The 25,443-nt window shown below is 33.2% G+C and overlaps 4 protein-coding genes and 1 long non-coding RNA gene across 10 annotated transcripts; 2 read left to right on the plus strand and 3 right to left on the minus strand.

Annotated features, from left to right (window-relative positions):
- The first annotated feature begins 819 nt into the window (after positions 1-819).
- On the plus strand, positions 820-2,375 carry LOC128193500 (uncharacterized). Of its 2 annotated transcripts, none has more exons than XR_008244781.1 (2): positions 820-1,486; positions 1,590-2,375. It is a non-coding gene; the product is annotated as an uncharacterized LOC128193500 (long non-coding RNA). The 2 variants fall into 2 exon arrangements; XR_008244782.1 differs by having other exon boundaries at positions 1,602-2,375.
- Positions 2,376-4,846: 2,471 nt separating this feature from the next.
- On the minus strand, positions 4,847-5,791 carry LOC108344010 (receptor for activated C kinase 1C). Its single transcript, XM_017582472.1, has one exon. It carries the CDS (start codon positions 5,789-5,791, stop codon positions 4,847-4,849), a length of 945 nt encoding a protein of 314 aa, XP_017437961.1.
- Positions 5,792-7,431: 1,640 nt separating this feature from the next.
- On the minus strand, positions 7,432-15,479 carry LOC108345707 (uncharacterized). 2 transcript variants are annotated; one of them, XM_017584405.2, is made up of 9 exons: positions 15,052-15,479; positions 13,998-14,497; positions 11,626-11,828; positions 11,338-11,505; positions 10,484-10,798; positions 9,584-9,733; positions 9,342-9,491; positions 9,057-9,257; positions 7,432-8,573 (listed from the first exon to the last, which is right to left on the minus strand). In XM_017584405.2, exons 1-9 carry the CDS (start codon positions 15,440-15,442, stop codon positions 7,727-7,729), a joined length of 2,925 nt encoding a protein of 974 aa, XP_017439894.2. In that variant the 5' UTR covers positions 15,443-15,479; the 3' UTR covers positions 7,432-7,726. The 2 variants fall into 2 exon arrangements, with proteins under 2 accessions (XP_017439894.2, XP_017439895.2); XM_017584406.2 differs by having other exon boundaries at positions 13,998-14,485; positions 15,052-15,473.
- A 599-nt stretch (positions 15,480-16,078) lies between these two features.
- Positions 16,079-20,975, plus strand: LOC108344945 (exonuclease 1). 4 transcript variants are annotated; one of them, XM_017583484.2, is made up of 13 exons: positions 16,558-16,588; positions 16,681-16,717; positions 16,807-16,847; positions 16,960-16,981; positions 17,110-17,188; positions 17,656-17,737; positions 17,836-17,985; positions 18,117-18,231; positions 18,600-18,700; positions 19,489-19,586; positions 19,676-19,768; positions 19,896-20,113; positions 20,238-20,975. In XM_017583484.2, exons 5-13 carry the CDS (start codon positions 17,160-17,162, stop codon positions 20,780-20,782), a joined length of 1,431 nt encoding a protein of 476 aa, XP_017438973.1. In that variant the 5' UTR covers positions 16,558-16,588; positions 16,681-16,717; positions 16,807-16,847; positions 16,960-16,981; positions 17,110-17,159; the 3' UTR covers positions 20,783-20,975. The 4 variants fall into 4 exon arrangements, with proteins under 4 accessions (XP_017438972.1, XP_017438973.1, XP_017438974.1 ...); XM_017583485.2 differs by having other exon boundaries at positions 16,559-16,588; positions 17,693-17,737; XM_017583483.2 differs by having other exon boundaries at positions 16,079-16,588; positions 16,807-16,981; positions 17,693-17,737.
- A 375-nt stretch (positions 20,976-21,350) lies between these two features.
- On the minus strand, positions 21,351-25,302 carry LOC108346114 (beta-glucosidase 44). The gene is made up of 11 exons (XM_017585098.2): positions 24,976-25,302; positions 24,452-24,510; positions 23,833-23,908; positions 23,661-23,732; positions 23,479-23,566; positions 23,054-23,306; positions 22,676-22,791; positions 22,327-22,544; positions 22,207-22,238; positions 22,010-22,112; positions 21,351-21,774 (listed from the first exon to the last, which is right to left on the minus strand). Exons 1-11 carry the CDS (start codon positions 25,235-25,237, stop codon positions 21,497-21,499), a joined length of 1,557 nt encoding a protein of 518 aa, XP_017440587.1. The 5' UTR covers positions 25,238-25,302; the 3' UTR covers positions 21,351-21,496.
- Between the last annotated feature and the right edge of the window lie 141 nt (positions 25,303-25,443).

Genomic DNA, 25,443 nt, shown 5'->3' on the forward strand with positions numbered 1-25,443 from the left:
CAATATCATTAATATTCATTATATATAACATAAGAAATTAAATGAAAATAAATAATTTGTATAATGTTTTATTGTTAAATAATTTTTTCTTGTAAATAATTATTTAAATTTAAGAAAAAATAGTTATTAAAAAGATAAAACGACAAATTTCAACCTATAAAATAATTAAATTTAGATTAACAGTCATTTAAAGAATAAAATTGAAAATATAATTAATTTAGTTAAAAATAACTGTTACTTAAATGGTAAATTTGAATTTATATAATAATAATAATAGTAATAATAATAATTCTTTTTATATATAGCTATAGATTACATATAATCTAATACAAGATTAGATGAAAAATCAGAATGTAAAAAAACAAAATTGCAACTTTATTTTTATAAAACTTAAAACTACACAAAGAAAGTAAGTCGCATTCTCTTAATATGACAAATAATTAATCATGACAAAAGATAGCTATTTCATCTAAATAATAAAAAGAATGTTTGAAAAACAAATGCAAAAGAAAAGGAATATCATTTGACAAAATTAATAATATATTAATTATCTTCTTGAATTGCCCTTTACCAACACTGTAAACATTAATAATAAATAAATTAATAATAAACTAAAACCTACAGGAATAATAAGTGAATAATTGATTAAAACACACATCGGTAATAAGTGAATAATTAATTAAAAGGATCATTGAAATTTCTTGAAAACGTTATCTTCATGAACACATTAATTACATATATGAACATTTCACGAAAACATTGAGTATATATATATATATATATATATATATGATGCTAGAAAGAAAGCAATATGAGAAAGAGTGAGAGAGGAAAAGCAGGAAGAGTGAAAAAGTGTAATAAATTAGGGTAGAAATCGAGGGTTTTGCAGAAGGGCACGTGATGAGTTTGCAGAGGGAATCTAAGGAAGGTGATTCCCGAGACATATGGCGTTAAAGCATCCAACAAAAGCAAAAGAAAGAAAACAGCTAGCACCTCTGCATCTGGTCCACCACGTTACCATCATATCTTCATTTACCACACATTTTTTTATGATTTTCAAGATAAAAAAGCTGAGCTGTGGTGGTGAAATTTGCATGCGTTCCCTTTCATCTGCCTTATTTATGGAAGTGAATGAGAGTAGCTTCCAGTAGGGTTCAGTAGGTAGGGTTTTCATTATGGTCAAGGGTTCTCTATTGACCCTTTACCCTTAACCTTTTTCAATACCATTAGGGTTGTTGAGCCTAGATTTATCACTGCCTTTTCCATTTCGAGTACCTCTCCCATGCCCACTCACTTCATCTATATAAATATTGAGTCTTTTCTCACAAACAATCTTGTGGAGATCCTAGATCTCAGATCTAAGCCTATTGTTTTGCTGTTCTTTCTCAGAAATCTTGAAAGAAAGAAAGGGTCCTGCTGTGTTTTTCCTTCAGGTCTCAGGTCTCTGGTCTTGAAAGAAAGATAGGGTTCTGCCTTCAGGTCTCAGGTCTTTATCCATCTGAGTTTCAGATCCGGTTTATGTTTATGTTTATGGTTCTTTGCGCATCTTGTTGTTCTTGATCTTGGTTTTTGGTGGTTTAATGAAGCAGGAAAGTTTTCAGGTTATGGTTGAAGGACGAACAGAAAAGGGGTTATGGAGTGGAGCTCCTTGAAGTCCAATCGAGGATGTTACTGGGTGGGTTGAGCTGCTTAGCTATGGATCCCACAGTTCTACCCATCAACGGCTTTTGTGGTAGTCTTGTGGCTTCCATATCTGGGGAGCTTAATCTGCCTCTGTCGTTTTATCCTTCTTTGGATTGAAGGGAGCTCTACACCTTTCTCTCCTTCCATCTGTCATAGTGTCTTTTTGCTGTTGAACAACCTTGCTCCAGTGATGAACAGGTGTTTGGAATAGTTCTGGTTAATTTTCAATTCATTGAGATTCTGCTATGATTTACTGATATTTTTTAACTGGTTTTTTTGGATCTGGTTTTGTGTGCTTCGAAAAGCATGGTTAGACATTTGATTTATACATGTTTTTGGATTTTTTTTTCTGCCTAACTCTTTCTGCAGATTCGTGTACTCGACCTTCATTTAGGGTCGAGTTTTCTGGATCATCGTTGTCTACTGAATGATGATACGTATCACAAGATTTTGGATAAGTAGAGATCTGGATCTGTGTTGAAGATAATTGGACGGTGATGTGACATAAGCAGCATGAAACACTTCCATTGGTGTTCGATTCCTTCTTTGTTCAAGATTGTTTTATTTTCGAATGTAACACTGAAATGCTTTAGGGTAAGAAACTAATGTGTACTAAATAATCAAGTATATAAATTAACATCAAAGGTTTATGTTATATATAAAAAAAATGAAAAAAAATATTGTTTCTGAAACCTGTTTCTCCTCTCTAAACTCTACTTTTTTTCAATCTTTAAATTATGTTCTTTCATATTTGTTTATTTTTCTCATCGTTTTACATTGAATTAAACCTTCTTGAAAGTAAAATAAGAATGAGATACTTTCTTTGAATATCTTAAATTTGTTTATTCCTAATTGCCCGAAATCTTGGTTTTGATATTTGAGATAAATTATTATTATTCGAAGTATATGAGATTTTTAAAAAACCGGAGTTCACCTTTCTGTGAGTTTCTTAAATAAAGTTTTCACTTACAAGAAATTTATTTTTAATGAATTCTGTTAGTGAAATTAAATTAGAGATTTGGTTTAGTTAGACCGATTTAGGGAGGATAATATGAATTTTAAGTAAATTTGTATATATAAGAAATTTTAGTATTGAGAGGATAATTGAAATTTTAGTAAGAGGATTATAAACCCGTTTTTAACTCTACGATGTTTTTTTTATTTTTAGACAAAAACAGAGTGAAAGAAATAAAAAGAGGTGAAGTGACAACTTTTTAATTTAATTTGTGAGGAAGGAAGTATAAATGTTTTGTTTAATTGTATATAAGGTAAAGGAAAAAACCTACAATTTGATAAATATATAGTTGATCATGTAGGCTTGTTAATAACGTGTTAAATGAACTATTATGATAATATATGAATAAGAGAAGTTGAATGAACAAAGTAGAAGAAAAGGCTTGGTTGAGGTTGAAATTTTTATATTTGATTTATTTTAGATGTACATTATGCAAAATGAGGATACAACATTATATTAGATCATTTGTATAGAAAATGATGTGATTAAAAATATAGTAATAGTTTTATAAATATTGCAAAGTTTATATATTAGATTGTTTATCGAAAGAACCAGTCTAAAATCCACATATTAAATCAATTATAAAAGAAACCAATATAATATCTTAATTTAAAAAATGAAAATAAAAATTAAGAACCCGTATATAGATCGATTATGAATCGATCTAATAGTTATCAAATTTTTTAATGCCACATGATTAGTGAAGAATTTTTTTTTACTTGAATGTCATTAGAATAATTATTTTACCATCCATCTAACTTATTATATTATAATTTCTAAATCGAGCCTAAAACCGATGTAATATGTTCTAAACAACTAATATAAAAAAAAAGTAATTTTTGTACTACAGACACTAACTTTCCTTTTGTTTATTATTATTGTTTGTTTATATATTATGATTATATGTTATATGTAAACGTATGATAATATAAGTAGAAATGATGTACAATAGTAAAACTGTTGATGGTCTTTTTAGGAATAGTAGGCTTTAATAAATAATTTTTTGTATTGCATAAATCCTTCTAGTTGATAAAGTTTGATACGTGTTTTTTAAATTTAACTGAGTTTTTTAATGTAAAATTGTAAATACATCTTATATATGCATATGTTTATTATTGATTATTAATGATGTAATTAATAGTATGATTATACTAATAGGATAATTACATACCAAACATAAATTTAGTGGTGCTTTCTTGCAAAAAAGTAAATAAATAAATGAGTAAAAAATAAAGCTTCTATACATAAATTAAAAACTAATTTATGCGAAAGTTAAGATAATAATTTTGAATAATTTTATAGAAGAATTTCTAAAAATTTATTTATACATTACTAATTTTAATTTTTGAAAAAAGGTATTTACCTTTTCTCTCTAATTTTTTATTCTAGGAATGAAAAAAATTAACTAAAAAATTAATACTGTTTAATAAATTAATATAGAATTAGAAATAGATTATTTAAATGAAATGATTTAAAATATTTTCCTAAAGTATGGGTACCTGTCACGTTAAATAAGTGTGATTTGGTTATTTTTAGAATATATTCAAATGTATTCAAATAATTGCACATATTGTAAACTTAAGTTAATTATATATTCGTACTAATTAATAAATAAAAGTTGATCAAAATTTAAGATCTAATAAATCGAATACTTAATTACTCTTTAATTTAATGAACTTGTGAGTGCACCATAATTTAATATCAAAACTCTTGATTGATTTCTGATACGTATTGAATTAATCTAGTCTGCACCATAATTTATTTTAATTTTACTTTTCGTTTTTAATTTATACAACAACAATAAATACATACATACATGTTTCAAATAAATTTTAATAAATTATAACCTAAAATAACTTTAATTTATCTATCAAAATTCATTACATCAAAACAATCAACTTAAGTCTAAATTTAAAACACTTATTTAAAATGTATCACCTAATACATTACTGAATACATCCAAATGAAAACTCAATTTAGATGAATCCAAAATCTTCTTTACAAAAGTTGAAAAATGCTAAAAAAAATAAAAAAATGACACTTTAAAATACATGAATTTTTAGACACTATCTTTTTTTTTCTTCTTTATACTATAAATAAAATAAATGTAAAATTGTATATCGCTATCATCATTCTATAAAAAAAATCCTAAATTTTTTCCGGAAAATCGAGAGTGAAGAATTCCCATACCCTGATTCCACCATCTGTGCAACCACAGAACAATGTTCTTCCATCGCCACTCCAATTCAAGCTCGAGCAGTAAGTATTATGGAAGCTAAATTCTTCAACAATCTTCTTCAGCTCCAAACTCCAAACAATCACAACTTTTTCTGTGGCAATGCTCAACAAGAACTTCGAAGGACAAAAGCTCAAGCTATGAACGAAGGAACCAACGTCAATCTCATGAAGCATAACGCCTTGTTCCAGGTCCCACAGTTTCACCAATCCATCCGTTCCGCCACTCGCCATCACCGTGCCGTCCGGTGAAACCGCCACCGTCTTCACAAAACCATCGTGTCCGGAGGTGGCAAAGCTCTCAACCAACGCGCCTCGATTATTCATGTCCAAGTCCCAAACCTTTATGCTGCCGTCCCACGCCCCCGTCACCAGCCTCGGAGACGCCGTCGCCGGGACGAAGCGTACGCACGAGAGCCAATCGGAGTGGCTGTCCGAGTTCGACTTGCACATCCCTAACACGTTCCACACCTTGACGGTATTGTCGTGACCGCCGGAGGCGATGACGGAGTCGTTGAAGAGCGCGACGGACACGGCACGATTGGTGTGACCGACGAAACGGTGCGTGCTGATGCCTGTGGCGATGTTCCAATAGCAGAGGTCGCCGTCCCATGAGGCGGAGATGGCGTGTTTGCTGTTGGAGGACAAAACGACGTCGCTGACGATGTGAGTGCCGGTTAGGCAGCGTTGCGGAACAGCGTAAGAATTAGAGTCGTTGATGATGCGCCACACGATGATGCATTTGTCGAAGGAGGAACTAATCATGATGGTTGGATCGTTGTTGGTGCTTATTGAGGTCACTCTGCCCACGTGGCCATTTAGTCTTGCAAGGTACACAAAAACCTCTTCCTTTTTCATATTTCTTCCCTTTCTAACTTTGCTTTCTGAATTCTTTCTCAGTTTTTCCAATCACTTCTATAATGTATATATATAAATAACTTATTTATTTATCTATTCTATCTACTTATCATTCTATATTTTCTAAACAGATATTTTATCTTTTAGATTTTGAAGATTATACGTGGATGTTATGCAATAATTATCTCATACAATAATGATTATAATTAAATCAATCTATTTATCTATAGATATATATTTTTAAATATATAAATGTTTGATAGAAATGTATTAAATATCACTTATTCTTTTAAACTATATCATCATGTAATTTTTTATTTTATAAATAGATCACGTTTTTAAATTTTTGGTTTTTTCTATTCATGTGTGTGGATTTTGAATATCGATGAATTATTACCAAATCATAACTATTAGACCGACAGTTGATATCCCATTTACCTGCATTAGTATTATTATTAATATAAATTATTGTAATTCTGTATTATTATATCGTTTTCTATAACCAATACTAAATTGTTGTTGTAATCGCAACAACTAAAATAATATGATTTTTTTTCTCATACAAATAAAAAAATCTTAAAATAAGCTCAAGTTGGTTGAGTTTCATTGAACTTTTTGAAGGGGGCTTAAATATATACGTGAATAAAGTGGTATTAGCAAGCTCATTGATATGACAATATTGATTTGGCAATGTGTAGAAAAATTAAGTAAAGAAAATATTAAATAAGATATAACTTATTTTAGTTATTATATTATTTATAAGATCTATTTTACTGTTTAAGAATTATAGTTCAGTTCATTAATATTAATAGATTGTACAATATATCTAATAATATATCTAATGATATGGATAAAATAAAATAAAACATAAAGATCAAATAAAACATACAGATAAAATAAAGATAAAGATAATATATTAAGCTATAAAAATAAAAAATATAGATAAAACTAATATATCAAGTGATAAAAATAAAAGATAAAAGTAATATATTAAATAACAAAGATAAAAATAATATATATAGGATGGAAATTTTCGATAATCATTTTAGAAGATAAATAAGGACAAACTAAACTAGTTTCTTTTTTAGTTAAAATTAACTATGAATAAGTTAGAAATAAAAATTTTGATGAATTAATTTATACAGATATATTTTAATCTTATAAATAAACTACTTTTTTTTTCTTATTTTAATTTTATAGAAGTGTTTACAAACATGCATAAGTTGTTAAGCAGATTATAGATAATAAACCTAATACATTTTGTTTAATCCACAATACGCAGACTGAAAATTAGAGATGCAAAATGATGATAATAATGTTACCGTATTAAAGAAAGGTTAAATTCGTTTGGACCCTAACTATTTATTAGAATTTTATTACTTCGTCAACTAAACTAAATTAGTCTGAAATGAAATCTTGATAATTTCAATGACAAGACAATGAAGAGAAGATTGTTAATTATCCCGTTTGTTATGTACGTGAGGTGTTTTCTCATTCCTGATTATGAATAGATGACAATTGATAAAGAACATCTGTAAAACTAACGAAGGTCTTTTAAATAATAAAGTTAGCCACATAAATTTTAAAATTAGAATAAAATTTCATAGCCATATCAGTTTTTAAACAAACTACACAGAAAATCAATAATAAATTCACCGGTTTTTCCATACTTTTGACTTTTACAACAGATCAAAACGTATCCAAAATCGAATCATGTTACAGTTGAATCTAGGGAGAATAAAAAAAATATGAAATGGAAAAAGAGTCTGGCATTCAGACAATTTACAAAATATGCCAGGACGAAAATATGTATACACGCCCAAATTCGTGATTATGAAAGTGGGTTCCAAGTAATCAAACTTTTGTATGTAGATTAGCCACTGCCTAATGTCTTCTATTCATAACTAGTAATGGGAAACAAAAAAGTTTACCTGCCTACAAATATCTACAGGGACGTTTTCGCTCCCTCCGTGGCCTGTATTGCGTTAGGGGAGGAAAAAGCTCGTCATCCTTTTCTTCCACAATGATATGGGTTGGTTTAGCAACAGAACCATGTACAACAGTCTCCATATCTTCAACATGCTTTGACATTGACGGTCCACTGTCATCAGATATGATGGTTGGCTTGCTTGCACTATGTTCTTCATTTAATAATACAGATCCTGTTTTTAATTTGGCAGGGTGACCCTTTCTTGGGATTTTTTTCAGAATGCATGCAAGGGTCATCTGGTCGTCATCATCATCATCATCACTTGTCCAAGTATTTGTATCCTCCTGGTTTCTCACTCTATCAGAAGCAATATTCGGCTGCACGAACAAATTTTTAGTTCCAACTGTCTCGCGTGAATGAGACAAACCGCCTTGATCATCAGATGGGTTTTGACTTTCCGCCTGCTCAGGAACATCAGTAATCCTAGCGAAGGAAGTCTGACTTAAATTTTTGGTAAATCTAGATAATGTCTCATTTGATTTGTTGCGTAAAAAACATGAAAGGGTTATGCTGTCTGAATCTTGATTTTCAAAATTGGTAACACAGGTAGACTGGTTTTCTGAACCCTCAATGCAAGTCACCTTGTCACTACAAGAGACATCCACTAATTCATGGGGAGAATTTCGACTACTTTTTGTGCGTCTTTTGGACTTCATCTTTTTCTGGGGATGATTGCTGCGTGCAGAGATAGAGTAGAACTCATCATCGTGATATACCTCTGTATCTCGTACTTCTTTAGTGCGTTTAGTTCTTTTTGCACCTTTCTTAGAGCTCTTTTTCTTGGGAACATTACTGCAAGCAAGGTACGAGAATTAGAAGGTACGAGAATTAGAATACAAAGGTATACCGGAACCAATTTTCAATTTCAAACATTATATGGCCAGCATATATTTACTGAAAACAAATATATAAATTGGATCAGAAACTTAAGAAACATAAGGTTTACAGGGATTATAAAGACAAACCAAGTACAGTTCCTTACAGAAACAATAACTCTGTCCCAACATATATTTTTTACCTCCTTTTCTCTAAACCCAAAATGTATCTAAATACAAACATCTCTTATTCTTAACTAACTCTTTGGACATGGTAACTAGCTCCTAACTACTTGTATCTACATCAATTAGCTTATTCACATTTCCCTTGTTTCTTCTCGGATAAACCTCTGTAACAGGGGTCGTATCCTATCAAACAATAATCCTAACAATCCTGGCATCACATGTGTAAGATGTTGAGAAACAAAGGCAAAATGAAAGGGAGATTAAAGGGCAGTACCATGACTTGTGCTTCTTCCTGATGTTTGAAGAACCAACATCAGATTTTGGAGCTAACGCAAGTAAAGGTAGAAAGTCATTAAGTGTAATGGTTGGGCGTTCAGATTCTCGATCAACGAAGTTACTACCAATAATAGACCTTTGCTTCTTTCTTGCTTCTTGAAGCAAAGGAACTTGTTCAGGACATAACACCTTCCATCTCCTGTTCAATGAGAAGAATACACGTAAGATTACAGAGATTGAAGGATTTGAGATTTTCATCATTGAAGTTAATTTGAGCTCATACTTTCGGCATTGAGAATCAGTACGGGGAGGCACTTCTTCAGCAATCTTAGACCAGCAATATCCATGCTTGGCAATTGCATCTTCCAATTTTAAATCCTCTTCCTCAGTCCATCCACCCCATTTCAAAGAAGGATCCAGACTATTGAGGTATCTGTCATAAGAATTTTCAAGAATTTTAACAAGAACCTAAGACCGTAAGGAAATTATGTCACCAAAAATTTTAAACAAAACACAGTAAAGTACCTGTCCCTACACTGAGATTGGATCCGGCCAGGAACATAATTAGCTATTTGATTCCATTTCCGCCCAAAAAGCATGACTGCTACTGTTAAGCGTATATCTTCCTCTCGTGTAAAGCTCCCTTTCTTCTCCGGACAGAGGGATTTTTTCCATCTGCATCAGCAGACAAAATGAAGCTACAAATAAACTTCACTTCTCCAATAAACTTTAACTCTGTTAATTTATTGAACATTGCATTGCAGATATTTAACCTTTTAATATCAGCGATCATATAGTCATTTCATTTTCAATAATGTTTCTTTTTGTTTTTAACATAAAGCAACCTCGTAAGTGTAACAAAGGAGATAAAGAAAGAGCCTTGGACCATTCTGAATGGATACTTCTTTTCATGTCATGAAGATATCAAAGCAAATCACTTTTCAAATTTGGCCAGGTTCATGATGCATTGAGAGAAACAAGGTATGGAAGTAATGCATCTCTTCAAAAGGTTATACATAGAAGGACACGATCATTTGCATTTCTATATAGTTCAACCTCCAGAAATACATAAAATACCACCATCCTAAAGAAGTAACCAGATATTCTCTTCCAGTTGAAACTGGGTTATACAAACTTCCTTTCCCAACCTGCCACTTTTCAACAATACTGTATAAACAAATAAACAAGCAATAATAGTTCAAACAATACTGAGCTGAAATCAAATTATTGAATTGGACAATCACCACAAATCATCAAAGCCACATAATAACAGCCTAAAAGAAGATTATTCCAAGGCATCCGTATCATCAAACTGTGAACTACACATAAATATACCTTGTTATCTTAAGTAAGATGAAAGGCTGCTGTCAAATATTATTTGATTTCAAATAATGGGCTACAAACATGAAAAATTAAATTACCAACCTATTTGAGCACTGGGTTCCTGTCCGCCGTTCTAGAACAGAAGCCACACACTGCCAGTTGCTATCACCAAAATATGTCACCGCAGAACATAGTTGAGCATCTTCTTCCTCAGTCCATTCACTATTTAGCATGGAAGGATTTAAGCTCCTTTGGAATCGTGACAAGCATTGAAATGGAGTCCTGCTTGTGCCCAATGCTGAAGCAATACTGAACCAGTTCCTGATGCCCATATCTTGGACAATAAGTAAAAGGGACTTGTCCTCTTCCTTAGTCCATGCACCTTGGTTGACCAAAGGATCTTCATAATTCAACCACCTACGGTAGCAAACATTTAAAATATAGTGCGTCAAAGGTATGGAATCCAACCATTCATACATAGACACTATTCTATGGTCTACATAACAGACATCTATGATGATGACAACCACCACAGACTTATTAAGCACGACTATATTAAAAATCATGTCATGTACAACCCCACCTGCATGATGTGTTGATCTTGAACTCTTACTGAAACCCAAATTTGGTAAACTGTATGTGATGGTGATCGTCATAGATGTCTGCAATGTAGGGGAAAAATAATCTTCATAGAAAGGCAATAAACACGAAACAATAGTCAAAGAACTGTATGGACAGGACTAAGAACCAATAATAGCAACATAAACATTTTATCATAACCAAGAACCATATTCATGCATACAAACACGCAAAAGAAAACTTCACCAATTAGTATATACATACCCTCATTAAATTCAGCACGTGTTCCAATATCAGAAACATAAAATACTTTATCATAGCAAAGATCAATTTTTTCACGCACAAAAAGAAAAGATCACAGATTAAAAAACATATACCTTGATTCACATTCAGAACCAGTATGGCAACCAACATACATAGAAGCTATGAGATCCCAATTAACTTTAGGCAAAAAAATTCTAATCCTCTCTGGTGTGACTTCGAGATCCTCAACAGATGCAATTATATTATCCATGTCATCAGCATTTCCAAGCAAGCCCTCTGAACTGTAAAAGGAGGTACGGTACGTCAAGGGTAAAATTTAAAAACACAACAGGGGAATGATGACATTGGTCAAGCAGCAGTTAGTAATTTAGTAACATAGGACAAAACAGAATTGATATTACCTTGTTCTATCAAGTGAAAGTGAGAGTTCAAGCACCATTTCTTGGAATTGTTGCTTAATTCCCTTAAAAAGATTTCCCCTGTCTGCCTTAGACCATTTTTTCCTTTCCAAGGAAAGTGGAAATCTTTCCAATACCATCCTATAATTAGCAACACGAGAATTTTCTTCTGGGCCATAACATATTGAAGTTACCTTTCTACGTTTCTGCCAGGAAAAAGTTGGATCAAGGATTTCCAATATAATCAGTGACAATTGACACTTCGACAAAACTAAGAAGGTGACAAATGCCATGTTGCCAGCCAGTAACTAGATAACGACAAAATTACCTAAATATTTGCACTCAGTAACTGTGCAAGACTGCTAAGCAATAGATTCAAACCCCTTAATCATACCCCCAAATCAGGCATAATACCCAAATCCAATAACAAAGACTGTAAATTTAACCTTCTAATCAAAGGCTGTAAAGAGAAAAGTTACAAATCTCAAACAAAAATGGTAAAGTATCAATGCCGTACTCATCTCCAATAAATGTATATAAGAAGTATCCTTCAAATCTTTTATATTTTTTAAAATTTATTAACTGACATATTTGAGATATGGCTCCAATAACTTGAAAAGTTCCACATCAACTCCATGAATCACATGTCTAGGAAAGTGACTTTAAGTTTAACTCAAACTTATAAAATTGACTTGTAAGATCAAATTTCCAGCTACTTATATACAATAAATTAGTCAATGCAAGATTTCTAACACATCCTTCACACAAAAACTAAATATCTCAAGCGTGGGAATAGATCTTATAGATGGTCCGAAAGGCTCAACAAACCTTATTGGAATACACTCTAATATCATCTAAGAAAATGGACTTTAAACCTAACTCGACTTTACAAGAAATTAACTTGTAAAATGAGATTTGCATCTATTTATATATATTGTAATTTAGTAATATCTACAGTTGACGTAAGATCTCTAACATCATAACATCATAGTTCAAGAGCCATTAATGGAGATGCATTGAAAAAGCTCTGCATTGTGCATGTAATTGCTAGATGATCCATATACTTGCAGGGAGACTTCAGTTAATGCCAATTAGCTTTAACTTGAAGAGCTATTGTAAATAATGTCAAAATTACGTATGAGTAGGACCAATGATGCTTTTCATGCATGACATACTAACCTAAGTGGGGGCAAATATGTAAATTTATAACATGTTTACGAGGATTTATATATTTTGATGCAGTCAATGGGAGGATATGTAGCCATGTTTTAGCTATGATCACAAGTAACTTTTTTTTTGTATAACAATCATCATCCACTGTTACAGTAAAATAATAATGTTACTTTACAAACAGTACATTTATGAAAAGCATGGTAGACAAAAGTGCACGCCAGCAGAGAAGTAGAACAGAATATCACTGGGCCTTTATAATCAAAAAGTGGAGCGGTTGCCAATAGCTTTTTTTGGTTGCTGTAATATTATTATCAGGGAAACCAAGTTTTACACTGAAACTTTTGTTTAGGGTTTTGGGGGTAAAATTGTGATTTCTCCCTAATTTTCTAAAGCCTTTTTCTTCAGAAACGCTAGGATTTTAAACCATTCATCTCAACCATTCCATTGAAAAAAAAAAACTACCTCTGTTTAACCTACATTTCCTTCATATGCTACAGCCTACAGGACTATATTTTTCCTGCACTCCATTCTTCCGTTGGACTTCCCAGTTCACATTTCGTTAACTTTTATTAAATTTTTAGTGCTCTTTTCTATAAATTTCACTACCCGCTTTCACTTTTTGAAGGACCCCATGTATTTCGTGACTGCAATTTGGCTTATTGTTTATCATGAATTTCTTTTCTTTTTGTATTTTTCATAGTACTTAAGTGTACTATAGATATTTAGTCTGTGTTATAACATTTACAATAACAGTCACCCTGTTTCCCACTATAGCATCTTCAAACAGGACTGTCACATGCCACTATTTGAGATCGGTAACTATGATGTAAAGTTTTTTTTTTTTTTTAATTCATGCCAGTATTAATAGGCCGTAACATATCTTGAACTTTTAAGAACCTTTCCTCGCCATTCCAGTTTTATATTAAGCATGTTTCCTGTATCCAGGCTTTCATAGGAGAGAACCCTTTCTCTCCATAACTTTCATATTACCACTCAAACCCACTAAGCTGTATTAAACGGATAGCATCTATAGTTTTCATAATTAAAAGATTAAGTTTCAACTGAATGAGAATCTTAAATATTATCCACTAATCTACCCAGAGATAAATATATCTATATATGACCAGTACCATCGTTCATGATGAAATAGTACAAACGATAACTCAGACTTCAGTAAACAATAAAAGCATCACACAACTAACCTTAGACTTCTTTGGAGACCGTTTTGCTGATATTAATTGAACACGTGGATCTTTTTTCAGTGATAACACGTTCCCTGTTCTTCTAGTGCATGAAGCCTGGAAGTCCTTAAGAATTTTAATTTTATTCCTTATCTTTTTGTTTTCCTCAATTTTAGCCTCAAGCTCAATCAACTTACCTCTAAGAAATCTCTGTAAATCCCTATTTTTCTTAATGGCGTCAATAAAACACTGAACAACAGGAGGACAGCTCAATCTTTTCTGTTGTAATCTAGATGACTCCCAGGCATCAGGTTCAGAACTCTCAACAAAATCGCTAAGCTGCATTTCAATGTTTTCAATCAACTCCTCTGTGGCAGCCTCCATAGGATTTTGAGAAAAAGGACATAATGCACCACCATCTGGTTCGTAATGGGTTGAGCCATTAGCGATGTCACCCTCACAGCCCATGCTGGAGATCTGATCCTCCGCAACCAACTTTTTTATCCCACCTTCATGCAAACCTAATATTGTCATCATTCCAAGTTTTTGTTACAAAATAAATAAATAAATAACAAAGTCCTAAAACAGAACTGCCAACAAGACAACTTGGGGAATATATAAACATAGGTAAAAACCAAGTCCCACCACTTTGACTTTGACAAGAGATAATTAGGGAAGACTGAGATCCTGCATTGACTAGAAACTACAAAAAGCACCTGATAAGAGCTTATAAAGCTTAATACAATAGTTTTGTACGATGAATTCAGTTAGGTGCCCATAATCAAACAAACATACATCCAAATTCAGCTACACAAGAGACATCTAAAACTCATTTCAAGGCATCGTTTCAAAAGTCAAATACAGTTCAGTTAAGACATGCATATATCCAATGTTAATTTTAGATACATGAACATGCAGTCTTTCCTTCTCTTTTAGTTACCGCCAACCAATATCTATATTTTATTCTCTACTTATAGCTCACCTAGCATTATTATTTCCCTTGGATTCACATCCCAAATTCAAAAATTAGAAGTGAAAATTCAACAGCGAGAACGCACATAGGAAACCCAAATACCTTCGCTGTAGTCGCCAAACCTTTTCATGATGGCGCGCACGGTCTCGAGGTCATCCACGCCATCGTCGTCGTCAGACACGACCACCGCCGGCTCAAGTGGGGGAAGAACGGACAGAGGCTGGTATAGACTCTGCACTCTCTTAAGACATTCGAGGTCATCCTGGTCGTCGGAGTCCGAGTCGGTGGCGACGGGAACAATGGCAGTGCCGGCGTCAGTGAGAGGTTCCAAAGATGGAACATCGTCTTCAGCTGCGAAATTATCATCGGCGCCAGGGACGACGATCATGCAGGCTCGGGAGAGCGCGGCCATATCATCCTTGAAGCCGTCGTCATCATCGTCGTCGGTGGAGGAGAGATTGTCGTTTTCGAAATCGTCGACGCGAGGAGTCATCGCATTGAGAGTGTTAGGGCTTCTTAGGAGTGAAAGAGTGAGTGTAAAGGTTTGGTGCATTGAAAGGGTTTAAGCGGCGGCTTGTTTATGTTGGAACACGAATGCTTCAATTATAATATTATTTTATATATATATATTATATATCAAAGTATCTAAAATTAAAATTACTTATTATTCAGAATTTGAAAATATATATTTTATTTTAATATAAGGGTGCTAAAAGTATGACTTTTTTTTCACAACATATATTTCTTACATTTATTAAAACACGAAAAGCAGGTCTTTTGTAAAAAGTTAAAAGTAAGATTTCACGCTCTACAAAGAATAATTAATTTTATGAATTTTACCTATAAATTTAATGATTTTAAAATCAATCGTATTAAAATTTTCAATAAATAAAAAATTATACCCATAGAGCACTTATCATAACAATCAAATTATGTAAATTCAAATATTATATTATAATTCCAGACAAAAAATAGCTTTTAAAATTTAAGATAGAAACTTTATTATGGATTAGGTTGAATGGGCTCCATATATTTCAAACCTAATATTTAACTACTATCAAATATTAAAACAATCATTTTAGTATATATATATATAAGCTACAAAAATAATATATAGTTATCGAAAATAAAAAAATAGAATTACTAAATTATATTAATATATTTTAGTTTCAATTACAAAAATACTACATTTTTTTTCAACTAGCAAAAAACAAAAAGAGCGGGAAGCAAGTCTTTCGCGTTTCAAACTGGCGGTAAATGTTTTAACTGAAATACGAGTCCTCTCTCAACAACCAATCAGAATCGAACACGTTTTTACCTTACTAAGTGAACACTTTTCATTGGACTGTACACAAATTTCTGTCACCTACATATAAGAATAACACAATTTTTGCCGTCCCTCGTTTTCTCTTTCGCCACTCCCGTTCTTCCCGCCATTTTCTGTGTTCCTATTTATATGCACGAGAATTAAAATTTTCTGACCAATAAAACGTAAACGAAGAAAATTCGAATAAGCCCAAAAGAAAACCCAGAAAGCAACAGAAGACCTAGGACATTGCAAATGGGCATCAAGGATCTCCTGAGGTTCATGAAACCTTACATCGAAACTTTCCACATCCATAAGTATGCCGGAAAACGCGTAAGAATCAACTTCATTGTTCTAAGTTTCAATTTTTCCGCATGATTTTATCTGGGGCGTGTACATGTTCACTCACTTTGCAAAATCTGTAGGTGGGTATTGATGCGTATTCGTGGCTTCATAAAGGGGGTGAGTGTTGGGAATTGAACTGTGTGAATGGTTTTCAATTTTGGGGTAATTAGTGGTGAGAAGTTGAAGTTGACGTTTTCATTTTTCAGCTTATTCGTGTAGTATGGATCTTTGTCTTGATTCCGACAGTGTAAGGAAGTTGCGATACATTGAATACTTTATGCATAGAGTGAACTTGCTTCGCTTCTATAAAATAACTCCGGTTGTTGTTTTTGATGGTGGCAATGCTCCTTGCAAGGCAGCAACTGAGGAAGAAAGGAACAGGCATGTTTTTTTTTTTTTCCTTTTCTGAAGTCTTAGGTTTTGGATGAACATTTTACTCTTTTGGTTTTCTTTCTCCCATCAATTTTATCCTTTCACTGAGGTGAATCTTGGCGTTTGATTACTTGTAGAAAAAGAAGGGCTAATCGAGAATTGGCAATGACGAAGCTCAAAGAAGGGAATGTTGCTGCAGCTTCAGAGCTCTTCCAGGTAGAAGGATATGAAAAAACAAGTAAAAAACATTGGTTGTTTTTTTTTTGAGGAAATTGCTGATACTACATAGATTTGTCTTTAGCATGTAATAGCATGCTGTCTTAATATGATGAATGTAGAGTTCTATTAAAGTAGTCATGGGTAGTTTGAAGTGGGAAAAAATGAAAATTGAGCAATGTACAATGTAGCAATTAATATAAGGACAAAACTAAGTTGTAATTCTCATGTGTTTTTGGAGCTGTTATCTAATCAAAGTTAACGTTTTATATCAGGATGATATACCGACCTTTATTGTAAACATTTATTATGCATATTATTTAGGCAAAACTTTCATTTTAACTGTAGAACAATACCAAAAACCCTTAAGGAACTGCATCTACATTTTGTTCTGTATCTAATGGTTATCGTCATGGTAATTAATGATTTTGCCTCTCATTTTCCTTTATGTACTGTTTGTGCCAAAGAGTCAACACAATACAAGGATCTTTGTTTTGTGTGCAGAGAGCAGTGAATATTACTCCGGTTATGGCACATAAGCTAATTCAGGTATGCTGCAAACATTTTTCTGTTGCACAGACTTCGGACTGGTTCATCATTAATTAATCTACATTCTAGGGTAATTTCATTATATAATTACCTTGCAGACCCTGAAATCAGAGAAAATTGAGTTCGTTGTTGCTCCATATGAAGCAGATGCTCAGTTAGCGTACATGTCTCACCTTGGGATAGAAAATGGTGGGGTTGCAGCAGTGATCACTGAAGATAGTGATCTTATAGCTTATGGCTGTCCAGATGTAAGAATTTCAATAACATGAACTTGTGCGTGGAGGTTTACAGCTTTATTATATCTTGAGTTATTACCACTATTTCTCTATCCAGTTTCATATAACTGTATTTTGGATTGTGCTCCGGTGGTTTTGAACAGATTATTTTTAAGATGGACCGAAATGGGAATGGTGAAAGAATAGAGTTAGAGAAGGTATTTTCGGCTGAGTTTGGTAGACCTTCGTTTCGGAGTTTCAACATGGAACTGTTCACAGGTAAATTTTGTTGTTCAACATGGATTCCGATAATGTGTTCATGCATGAAATCATCAAGGCTTCTCTCTAACCTACGATGAACATATGTAGATGCTTGATATAACAGATCTAGGGCTTGATGCATAAATGTCTTATCATCAGTCAGTAAAAAAGAGAAAATAAACTTGGAACTAGCGTAAAAGTCCTTGTTCTGGATCTGTGTGCTTTGAAATGTTGGATACATTAACTTGAGGTGACTGGAAATTGAGGATTTTGTCAAGAGATTTTATTATTTCTGAAGAGTTCTTTGTTGTTTGGGTCATAGAAAAGAAGTCTCATGCTTTCAGGTTTATGACAATCTACCAAGTGCTTTTTTTTCACCTCTCCAGGTATGTGTGTCTTAGCTGGCTGTGATTTTCTTCCATCTGTTCCTGGAATTGGTATTGCTCGAGCTCATGCTTTGGTTTCCAAGTATCGGAACCTAGATCGTGTAAGTATGTTCTCATCTCCTAAAAAACATCAGGGTTGATTGCTTGTCGAAGGGAATGTTAACAGAAATCTAGATAGGGTTAGAATTAAGAAGCTCTCATGTCCCCTATTATCATTGGCGTGACGTGACCATGAGGACTTTAAAATGGACTGCTCGTATGAAGTGTTGACATTATTCCTTATACTTTTGTCATGTTTCATAGAAGGATATATCCTTTCTCTTTATGCTAAATAACCAATCCAATTTCACTTATCTATCATGAATTCATCACTAAACCAAAGAGATTATAGGACTGCAGAAAAAATATAGTGCCTATTTCCATAGGTTTTCAACCTGATTTACACAGATACAAGTAAGAAGTAGGCGACACATGGAAAAAAGCTGAACTTTCAAACTATTTTTGCTATACAATTAATTGGTTCTATTGTTTTATGCTTTGCTGCCGAATGTAGTTTATGGTAGAGAGCTCAGTGGTCATTTTTAAGCTTAGAATTTTGCACTTAGTTTTGCAATAGTACAATTCTCATTGGCATCACTTGTCTGTCTGGATTTCCAGTTTGTAGTTAATGAGTTCACATATCTAGTAAGAAAGGGAAATTTGAAATATATAGAATTTATATTCCACACGAGTCACAACCACATCCATATATATCAGAAACCAATACGTTTGTCTTTTTGCTTCTACTGTTACAAGTATAGATAACGTGGTAGCTGATACACCCTCGGAGATATCATACTTAAGGTTCATATTCAGTTTCGTTATGACTAATATATCAATTCTTTAACAGATATTGTCTGTTCTTAAGCTCGAGAAAGGCGACCAAATGCCTGAAGATTATGCCAAAACCTTTCGAGAGTCTGTTGCAGTTTTTCAGTATGCTCGAATGTACGACTACTAAAACACTTTCCTAATTCTAGAATGATCATTTGTTAATTTTATCAATGACTGCATTTGCTTCTGGAATATCGATGTAGATATGATACCAATGCCAAAGAACTGAAACACATGAAGCCTCTTCCACAAAATTTTATTGAGTCACATGATGGGAATCTCGATTTCTTGGGGCCGTATCCTTTATTGTTTCTTCTAAATAGTTTTTTATTTTATTTTAGCATTTCCAAGAGAATATATGGTCAATTTTAACATTTATGCTTGTTCAAAGTATATCATTGTTTCTTTGACAAATGCAATTAGAGAAATTCCCCCATCTATAGTCAAAGCAATTGCTGAAGGAAACTTGAATCCATCAACTAAGAAAGCCTTTGATAAGTCTGAATCTTCTAGATTTCCTCTGCACCCCAATGATCTCCAAAGCCTTGATCAAGTTCAGAAAGCTGAAGTTCCTACACCATCTAGGCCAAAGAATAGCTTTTCAATCATTGCTTCCCAGTACACCAGAGAAAATAGTACAGGCAAGCGAAAACTTTGGATATGTTCACAACTTCTGTAACTACATTGCTTAAGTTTATGCATGTTTTTGCTAGCATGTCGTATATGTTTAACTATGGCATGTCATAACACTTTCTCTCTCTACAGTGACAAGGCTCTTAGATGAAGAGAAGTATTCCAATGAATTCTTGGACCTTAGAAAACTAATCATGCCTTTGGGAACAATTAGAACAGAAGAAAAGACAACTGTATCTGATAACACTCCTTTGAAGGTTCCTGATAACAATCCATTTAGGGTAAGAAGAAATGAGGAAAGATATCAGACAAAGGACAATGTTGAAAACATTTCTGTTGCAAGCAGCTTGGAATATACTGACTTGTGCATGTCTCCAGATAACTTTCAAGAAGAGGGGTCTGACGGGAATCTCTTAAAGAAAAGAAAAATTCAGAACACTTTATCAGATAAAGCTGAAGCCACCTGTGAACCGGTTTCAGTAGTGACTGAAGCTGAAAAATCTGATGTTGTATGTTTGACAGTGGAATCCCCAGAAAGTGTAACTTCTGAGACTAAGATAATTGCTGATTTGAAAGGGAGAAGTGAAAGTAAAAAGAAATCCAATAGAAGAAGCAACAGCAAGAAAACGGGGAGTAATAACAACAGAACGCTTTTGCATTTCTTTTCTAGAGTGTAATCATTCTAAATGTGTCCATGTCCATGTTTTTAGCTGCGGCAAGTTTGACTTTATTTCTCAGAGCTTAATAGTGAGAACTATCAATTAATTATAACTTAATAGAAATTATTCTTAGATTAACTATTGCAATCAGAAAACATCAAAACGGACGCTTGCATTGAGATTAATGGCATTGTCATTGGGGTTTGTATCATATATGCTTTGTGAAGTAGTATTTACAGCAATAGAATTTTCCACCCGAGATTAGTAAAATATTTAAAAGCGCTTACATATATGCTTCAAAGTACTTTACGTTCAGCTTTAAAATATCATTTATGTAAACTTGACCGTAAAGTCTGAAATGAAACTGACCATTCATCAATTGTGTCGGCCACTAAGGTGATGCGGTTTATCGACTGAATATTTCCAAGTATGGATAGGCACCCAATGAATAGAGTTGCAAAATATAAAAATCTATTGTTTTCATCATGTTATTTAAATTTTCTAATCGGCACGTGAAGGCATATTTTAAAGAATTTATATAAACAAACAAAACATTGAACAATATGATGCCTAGACAAAAAGCAAGTTATAAAAGATAATTTTATTCTAAGACTTGTATTAATCAAGTCGCATGATTACAGTTACAGAGGCACTTTTTAACTCGGCCAAAACCATTAAAACATGATTCATGAAGCAACTAGAAGCTTAGAAAGTAGGTACAGAGCTCAGCTATTAATGCTTCTTTCTGGCATTGAGCTGCTTGAACCAGTATGCTGACATCTTGGGGTATCTCTTGAGGGTTTTGAAATCAACATAAACAATTCCAAACCTTGATGTGTAACCTAACCTCCATTCAAAGTTATCTAGCAAAGACCATGCAAAATAGCCGACCACATTTGCTCCATCATCAACAGCCTTCTTTAGGTTAGTCAAATAGCCTTTGTAATAGTTTATTCTTGTGGTGTCATGCAAACCCTTGGGAAGAGTCACATTACCCGGATCATCCATGCCTACATACATGACAATGAAAAAGCAGAATACTATGTCACACCAGGCCAAAAATAGAAAGAAAGACAAAGCGTAAATTAGAAGTTCATTTACTTAGAGGAAACTATTTTTGTTTTTAATTTAAATACAAAATGGACAAACTCCAGTCAGTGGTTCCTTTATACTTTTTTGTAAACAGTTCAAAACAAAAGTCATTTCATAAATAAAAGTGAAAACAGAAATATTATATAATTTTACCATTTTCAGATAAGATCACTGTTGGGTTTCCATAACGTTGCTTTACGTACATCAATGATTTGTACATGCCCCATGGTACGTTGTAAAGCCAATAAGAATTAGCCTGTTAAATTGAACTTATAAAATTAGTCAATGCATAGTCGGGGCACTTTTTTCTCTTGAAAGTAATGAATATAATTCACTAAGTTCTAACTTACTCTTGGACCAATTGGCACTCCATTCTTTGCATCTTCAATGTTCAACAAAACAAAAAAACTGGTCATATGCAAATGCACAGAAAATATTGTAATCTATGGCTAAAGGAAGCATTGACTTACAAGCAAACCCTGCATTCCAATCCATTTGATAGCCTGGGACTTTAGGTTTTGCTTGATGAGGATCGTACATGTAGTAGGTAGTATATTGGTTGATTCCGACAAAATCAATCGAACCCTTCACCATTTTAACTTCTTCACTAGTGAATTTGGGGAGTCTTTCCCCAACAATTTCTTGAACTGTCCTTGGATACTCTCCATAAACAAGGGGGTGAAGGAACCTGGTGAATTTAAGCACTATAATTGGTATCGAGTGTGTGAAAGTTTCCACAGGAGATAGAGTTGCATTCAAAAGAAAATACTTGAACATGTAACGTAGGATCGACAATAAACAGATGCTAAATAATTTTACCATCCCAAATGAAAGTCTCTGGCTCTTTGAGCAGCATAATTGTCGGCCTTTGATCTTGTAAGAGGCTCATACCAAACAAAATCCAAGAGGATTCCAATTCTTCCCTTTTGCTTTTCCTAAAACAAGCACATCATAAGAACATTTTAGCGTCCTCATTAAGATTTTATTTGGATAAACTTAACTACAAACACAGTAAGAAAAGAACGAATTGAATTTTTCCTCAAGTTAAAATCAACTTATGCCCTTCTGTTTAAATGCATAAGTTTATTTTAATTCATGGAAGAGAAGCAATTCATTTTAATTTCCTACTCTTTTTTCTTTAATATATCATTATGGAGAACTTTACTTAAACCAAAGGATTAGATATATTAAGATTACTTGATACTTCTCTCGGTATCTTTGAGCAGCAGCTGCATGTGACAATATCAAGTTGTGCGCAACAATATAAGGCTCAGTGCCTGAGTTACCAGCTGTACAATTCCCATATTCTTTTGAGCACCTTCCAGGGGCAAAGAAACCATTATCATAGCCAAGAGCAGCCACCACACGAGGTTCATTAAACGTCATCCAATTCTTAACTCTGTCTCCAAAAGTCTTGAAACAAAATTCTGCATAGTCTGCGAAATCTTTGCTGTGTAATTTGAGCATTCTTGTTAGTTATACTTCTTTGTATTTATTAACATGTCACCATATACTTTTTAATCAGACTTACTACAAGTATTACGCTACGAGAAATTTGCAAAAGCTACATTTAAAAGATCAATTATTCAATTTTATTCTTGTGTGTATATATTGGTACTTACACAACTTGGTGACCCAATAATCCGTTGTACCTCTCCTCAAGTGCCAAAGGAAGATCATAGTGGTAGAGGTTTGCATATGGGGTAATACCTGGATTGTTGCAGACAATCAATGAGGAAACAAATGATCAATAACAATAAGTTGAACACTACATTTCAAATACTAAGTATGCTATAAAAGTTACCTTTTTTTAGTAAGTAATTGATCAACCTATTGTAGTATGCCACACCTTTCCAATTTACTTTGCCGGTTCCATCTGCAGTAGTGGTGAAATTGAAACTCAGTTAATGATTGAGGGAGTTTAACAATTTAATTCAGCTATGGCCAAATAAGTAAAACAAATATGGCTAAATTACTTGGAAAAATTCTGGACCACGAGATTGAGAACCGATAAGCATCAAAATTCAGTCTGGACATGAGATTTATATCATCCTGTGAAATTAAACATACTTTTTAGCTCACATTGTTCCTTATAGCAGAGAAAAACAAAACTAAATGTTAAACTTTAAAGAAAGCCCAAGCATGTCAACTTGGGCCGGCAGAGTTTGAGGTAAGGGTCCAACTGGAAAACAAATTTTATTTTTTGGAATATTGAAAAAGGAAAGAAGGGTAAATTAACCACTTAGTTTATAAAAAAGTCCTGATATTAAATTCTGTGGGATCATTTTATTCTAAAACTGTAATTTTGAAGATCAGTTCATTATTAAACTTATCAACAATTCATATTTTTTACAAAATTAAATCAGAATTTCCATTCTTTCAAATATTAAATTGACATTATCTCACATATTTTATACCTAATTGGCCATTTTTCCAACAAAAAAGCTAAACATTCATAGATACATTTTACTGCTAGGTTTTAAGTTGTAATATACTATATAAGTCCATGCAGTTATAGTAAAGAAATCAGCACATTAAAATCAACAAATAACAAATAGTAAACCTTCATAGTTAAAAAAATAAAAAGCCGCTTACTTTGTAGCGATGGTACTGATCAACAGAAACTTCTCCCGTCCCATTATTTGCGACAATACCTGTTTTGTATTTCATGTAAGAAAAAAATATTTATTAGTTTAAATTTGTTTATGAAGATGTGTTGTTTGTTATTATTATTATTTTTAAATCTCTGTTTTTATTATTAAGAATTTTATTTTGAATATTAATTACCATTATCATATTTTAAGCTACCATCTCAACCAAACCAATTTTCACACGTTGTTCTTGTTCGTAACATTCGCATCTTGCTTTTCACCAGAAAATGCAACGCATAACACACCGTGACAGTGAAATTAACAGTCATTTTTCTGACCGCAAAAGAAAAACAGTATTTTGTACTGTGTGTCGCATTGTGCAGTAGATTATTAAAATAAGAAAAAATCGAAAAAGCAAGTGAAGAGATTTGACATTAGGATTCAGTATATATAATTGAGAGGTAAAAAATATATAATTAAAATTTTAAAAAAATAATTAATTAATTAAAATAGAGAATATTGACGAACCGGGCTTTTTGATAAAAACGTCCCAAATGCTTGGGCCGCGACCGTCTTTGTGGGCCATACCCTCCACCTGATACGCAGACGTCGCCGTTCCGAATATGAAGCCCTTGGGAAAAACCTCTCTGCTCAAACCTCCGGTGTCGAAATGCACCGTTTCGGGTTCCACGGTGGCATCTTCAGCCGCGACGCAGCGTATAACCGCTGCCGCAGCGATGAAGAGCGACAAGAGGAACCACGAACGGTGAAATGGAGCGAGAGAGAGCATATCTCGGAGCCCTCACAGCACAGCAGAAAAGAGTGTTTGAGTGAAGAAGATAATGGCAGTGATGAGATGAGTGAGATCGATTTATAGGCCACATTTGTAGTGGTTTTGATGGCATGACACATGAAAAGTAAATTTGAAAATTAATTCTTCTTGTTTTTTTTGCATTGTGTCAAAATCTGTGGACCAATGGTGGGGCATGTTCTTCC

Source organism: Vigna angularis, chromosome 8 (genome assembly GCF_016808095.1).
Source record: "Vigna angularis cultivar LongXiaoDou No.4 chromosome 8, ASM1680809v1, whole genome shotgun sequence".
Lineage (NCBI taxonomy): Eukaryota > Viridiplantae > Streptophyta > Magnoliopsida > Fabales > Fabaceae > Vigna > Vigna angularis.